Source organism: Diaphorina citri, unplaced genomic scaffold (genome assembly GCF_000475195.1).
Source record: "Diaphorina citri unplaced genomic scaffold, Diaci psyllid genome assembly version 1.1 scaffold5422, whole genome shotgun sequence".
Classification (NCBI taxonomy): Eukaryota; Metazoa; Arthropoda; class Insecta; order Hemiptera; family Psyllidae; genus Diaphorina; species Diaphorina citri.
The window spans coordinates 1-5,589 of NW_007382798.1; the positions used below are offsets into that span (position 1 = coordinate 1).

General features: G+C 35.5%; 1 protein-coding gene across 1 annotated transcript in view; it reads left to right on the forward strand.

Moving 5' to 3' along the window:
- Positions 1-260: 260 nt before the first annotated feature.
- Positions 261-5,589, forward strand: part of LOC103521545 (organic cation transporter protein-like) — a gene marked incomplete at its 5' end in the record, with an annotated part of 11,547 nt that continues 6,218 nt past the window's right edge. The window contains 2 exons of the mRNA XM_008486656.2: positions 261-372; positions 1,804-1,999. Coding sequence (XP_008484878.2) covers positions 261-372; positions 1,804-1,999 — 308 coding nt within the window. The remainder of the gene's footprint in view (positions 373-1,803; positions 2,000-5,589) is intronic.

The following is a 5,589-nucleotide window of genomic DNA, read 5'->3' on the forward strand; positions in this document are numbered from 1 at the left end:
GATGGGTCCCTTTTAACTAACTTGCTAATCATTTTAGGAGATTATAGGAACATATTTTCAAAATTTCATTGTCGTTCTCTTGTTCAATAATATCGGATGTGATTTGAAATTCCTTTTACCTATTTGTCTAAAATTACCACTTTCAAATTCCTTTTACAAATCGATATCAATTATAAGGAAACGAATAAATACCAATTCCAGTCCGGGAATCGAATATTTGACCACAGACGCTTGAATTCAACATTTTTCTTCTTTTCCAGGAGAGTATGGTAAATATCAACGAAGGCAGTTCGTACTACACGCTTTGGGCGCTTTAACAGCGGGTCTTCATATGTTAACTTTGGTCACCATTGCTCCGACACCTGAGCATAGGTAAGTCATACTGATCGCAGGCCATAAGCAGGTCATACCCTGATCTCAATACAACATTTCTCAATGTCTTCATAATAAAACTCATACCTATGGCTATAGCTAGTGGACAAAATAAAGTGGAGATAGGGAGTATTGTCTAGGGACAAAAGCGTTGATGGTAGTAGTAATATTAATAAGGTGCTTCTTAGTCTCATTCGAGCAAGGTAGGTTTAATATATTCTATTCTTCTCTATTCTATTTTATTTTCAGCGATGGAATTGGTTGGACCAACCAAGAGAACATTCTGCGGAATCATATTCCAAGCTGTATTCGCTGCAGGGATCATGCTTGTTGCCGTCTGGGGATATTTCATCAGAGATCGATTTTGGTTACAAATTATCTACGGCTCTCACAGCTTGCTTTTGATTGGACACTGGTGGTAAGTCATTGGGAATTTTCCTCATAAATTCTGTTCCCATGTCGGGGGGAAAATATAATCCAGGCTTTGAAAATAACGAGAGTTTTTTCCTCTTTAAATATATCTTGTTATTTTTTTAGATTTAATACCCGTTAAAATTTAAGTGCTTTCTTTTTATTTTTATCTTATAGAGCCATGTTAACTGGATTTTTTTTTTTTTAATATATAACGCGGTATGAAATATGAATCCTTATGAGGAAAAAAAGACTCGGTAATTTTAGCGTCTCCACCAAAAAAGAACCTATAAAACATAATATAGGACAAAAATAAATAGTAGATAATATTTATTTGTCCACACATAGTCGATGACCGTCGGTCGATGTGAATCGATGTGGAATTGACGTCGATCGACGTCCAGTCAACTATGTTTCGACACACCTTTATCACCTCCAACTGAACTGGGAAGTAGGAACTTAAACTTGTGCTGTGTGCGTTTATAGAATAATCAATATTGCACTGTCAGACCAGAGGCCAAATGTTATTGAATGGGATTTGACTTCGATATGCAAAAAATGAATGAAACCTAGGTACCTACATGTTAATTTTTAAAAATACGTTTTGTTAAATTAATTTTATTTGATAACATTAAAAAGGTCACTCCAAAGGCCATCATGTAAAGGAATCACTAGATAACTTATTACAACAAATTACTGTCTATTCAACTTTTTCATCTACCGTCATAATCATAACTGAAGGAACTGGGGTTTGAGTCCTAGCAGCGACATAAATAATTGAGCTAGAAGAAAACCATTTGCAGGATGAATGGCCAGGACAACAACCTGAATTTAAACTTCCTTTAAGTTTACCTATGGACTATGGGAGCAATCTGATTGGCTAATCAGTTTAGAATCAACCAATCAGATTGATCCACTAGTTGGGCCAAATTTAAACTCGAAAATTTGTCCTGGTCATACCATAAGTTCAGACAAACAAATAATTTCCACTATTTCTCTATTTGGTTTTACCTTTTTCAGATGTGCCATTCCCGATGTTGAAATAAACGGCACAGTTTTGGACTGGAACTCGACTGAAGTTTTAACTTGGATTCACAAGAAAGACGATGGCAAGTTCGAATCCTGTCGAATGTTTGACGCATTCACGAACAAAACGATGACATGTCATAGCTGGGTGTACGATAAAACGTACTATAAAACTTCTCGAACGATGGAGGTAAGTCCATTGATAGAATTTGTGGTATTCAGAAGCCACGATAATGAAAAAGAAAGCTCCTTTTTGTGAATTTTCAATTGACGTGAATTCTGAACAAGTACCTGCCGAATTTGTACCTAAAGTAAATGAAGTTCTTTACGACATGACTTGGATTCGAACCACCCATCTAATCTATAGGTCCGAAGTTCATCGCTATAGTATCTAAAACATGATTTCATGTATTAATATCTACGTAGCGCCAATATTTACGTCGCCAATAAATACCTAAATAAGTAAATATCTAGTAAACAAAATAGTAGGTACGTAAATACCTAAGGAAAGTAAAAATAGAGAAAAAAGAGGAACTTCCGTTTTTAGTGTGTGTTATCTAAAAATTCAATGATTTTATCTTTGAAAAACTGAGCTCTCGGTTGTTTTGGTCAGCATTCTACATAGTAGGTATTTGTTTATTTTTCCAGAGGGTCATTTCCTGTCGCAGTATATCTTATACATAGTATTTTTCGGTAAATTCTGTATCGCCGGATCATTTGCCGTCATCTACAATTACAGTGCTGAGCTTTTCCCTACGGTTTTGAGGAATACAGGACTTGGTGTAGGAAGTATGTGTGCCAGATTAAGCGCAGCCTTGACACCCCTCATTGGATTAATGGTGAGCAAATCTTTTTTACTATAGAAAGTGAGTCGCAAATCTTTTTACTGGATACTCAAGAGTCGCACACTCAGCTTTAATATAAGTCAAATTTTATTGCCTCACTGCCACCTAGGCTTTCCCTAGATGCGTACATTTTTATGGCAGAACATTATTATTTCTTTCATTTTTTTTTGTTTTATTGCAAAGGCAGATGGCACGCCCCCCTCCTAGGGAAGTAAAAGGTTACCTAACATATATTATTGCTTAGTATAAAGTAGGCTTTTCAGGACCTTAGACAGATATTGAACAGGATCATGTCTCAAAATCATAGGTCGATCTGCATAACTTAAAAGGAACTATCTATTAATAATTTAATTATATCGTTGAAAAATCGTAATTTTTCCATGGTGACACATTATCACCCAATAGGGAAAAGGAAGAACTGTGATAACGATTAAAACAAGAAAATTGATGAATTAATAGGAACTAAATTATGTCTATTCAATCTCGAAGAAGACAGCTTTAGAAAACCTTTGTCCTCTGATGTATTTCACCAAAAGTTTGTCTCTAACCCTCAAGATTAAATTTGGAGCTCAAGGTAAGAAAAAACTAATCTGAAAGTTTAAAAGACTAAACTTGAGATTTACATAATAACTTTGTTTCAGGATTCGTTTGATAAGCGAATTCCAACGACGATTTTCGCTACGATTACGCTCATGTCCGGTATACTCTCGACATTTTTGCCGGAAACTGTCAACAAAGCTATGCCAGAATCTCTGGAGGATGGAGAAGAATTTGGTTTAGGGGACACTTGCTTTACGACCGGATGTTTAGGCCGAGGGCAAAGGAAAGAGAAACATATCAAACTAGATGATGGTTGAGATGATTTCATTCTAGAACTGCGTAACGAGTGAGTGAGTTAAAAGAACTACTCTTTTTAGTGGACTACTCAGTGAGTCTGATCCTAAAGCCCCATACCTATAGGTATTTGACGTGTATAGGGAGTAGTCAACAACAGGTGCCGCACCCCTAAAATATGCTGATTAAATCAGCAACTGTAAATTGTAAAGTATTTGCTACAGAGTGAGTTACATTACGATTTGACTCACTGACCAAGCTGCCCACTGAAGAGTAAAAGAAGTAGCTCCTGTTTAATCACCCACTCTTAACACATCTTTGTATCACATCAAGCTGCAAAAATGAGATTGAAGTGATGCTATTTTTCGTATCTCTATGACAATAGCTATACGTTTGAAATTCAGTATTAGCTATTACTACACCTCCCAAGAGTACTAGCTCATGTTAAATCCATGTTTGTTATACATGCTTCATTTGCGCAGATGCTATGCGCATGTTCAGATGCTTTGTACAAATAAATGCTTTTATTGAATTGAATTGAAAAAAATTGAATTGAATTGAATTGAATGCTGGAAAACAACAGTAAGATGCTATGCGCATGTTCAGATGCTGGAAAACAACAGTAACATGTTCAACATTTGCATGTTACTCTTGTTTGATGACAAAAAGTACTGTTGTTTAATGACCCCGGGTGATGACAAAAATTATAAATAAAGATGAAATGGTTGGGAAAAATCTTTCAATTAAGTTACGTTTTAGGTAATTTTGTAAAGGATTATAACTTACTTCACCAACTGTAAACAATACATTGGTTTTGTGATAGCTCTTAGAGATAAAATTTCATAAATTGGAATATTGGTTTCCTTTCTTGGAATTTCTAGAGTTTTATCATGTTGTATTATCAGATAATTAAAACAGTAAAACTTGATTAAATAAGTGTATTGATTACCTAAATCGTATACTCATTTTATTATTTATTCCCCCTCTATAGCACGTTTTTTTTTCAAGTTTACTTCAAACCCCTTCAGCCGCGAGCCTTTTGGAAACATTTAAACATAACATTATGCATAAGCACTCTCATTTTTACCTTCTCATTAGGGTTTTAATCCAAGAAGTACGTACACTTGAACCTGTCTATTGTTGTTTCTGTGCTTGTAAGAAAATGAAAACAATAGCCTGTCATTATGCTCGCATGTAATTCGCGCAAACTTTTAAGTAGGCTTCATTTAGGACTGTTTGAACTTGGTAAGTACCCTATCTCTTGAGATCCTTTTGTGTTTCACCCTCCTCTACCTCTCTTCCTTCCTCCTCTCTTTCCCTTTGTTTCTCACTTTGATTCCAAAGGTACCACTTGGAAATTTATCCTCTGGTAAGTCTGGTATGTTAGTTGTTAGTGTACACCACTGGCTTTGATGTTCTATTAAGGTTACAATGTTTATTCCCTGATGCATTTTCTATTCCCTCTTCCTCATATGTCTTCCCCTTTAGTACCCCTTTTCTCTCCCGCTTACCCCTTGTCCCTTGCCACTAACACTCTCTTTTCTCTGGACCTCTCTCTTTTTCTCACGGTCTCTTACAGTCCCTCTTTGTGTTTTTCGCTCATCAAGTTGTCACAATGTCACAAACAATGAGACAGCGTACTAAAACCCAGTGGTGTAGTTTACAACTTTACAATCAATAGTCACAAAAGAAGAAGAAGACGGAGAGAAAGAAGGATACGAACGAGAGAAAGAAGAAGACGAACGAGAGAAAGAACATGGAGAAGACGAAAAAGAAAAAGAACATGGAGAATACGAAGAAGAGAAAAAGTAGATACATAAAAAACACCCCAAAATGGACCAATATAATGACAACATATAGAGTAGCCCCTATAATTAGGTACATACCTAAATGAAAATAATAATAAACTATCCTAAATTTATTATTCCATTAGTATCCTATTCACATCGTTTGATTAGATACCTATAGGTACATAACCACTAAACCGCAGAGGTGGTTGTGTCACACTACAAAATCACAAAGATAACGTATGAGTTTATTAAGTTTGCCGCTAGTAGTATGTAATAAAATTACAAAATATAATACATAAATGTCCTTATGG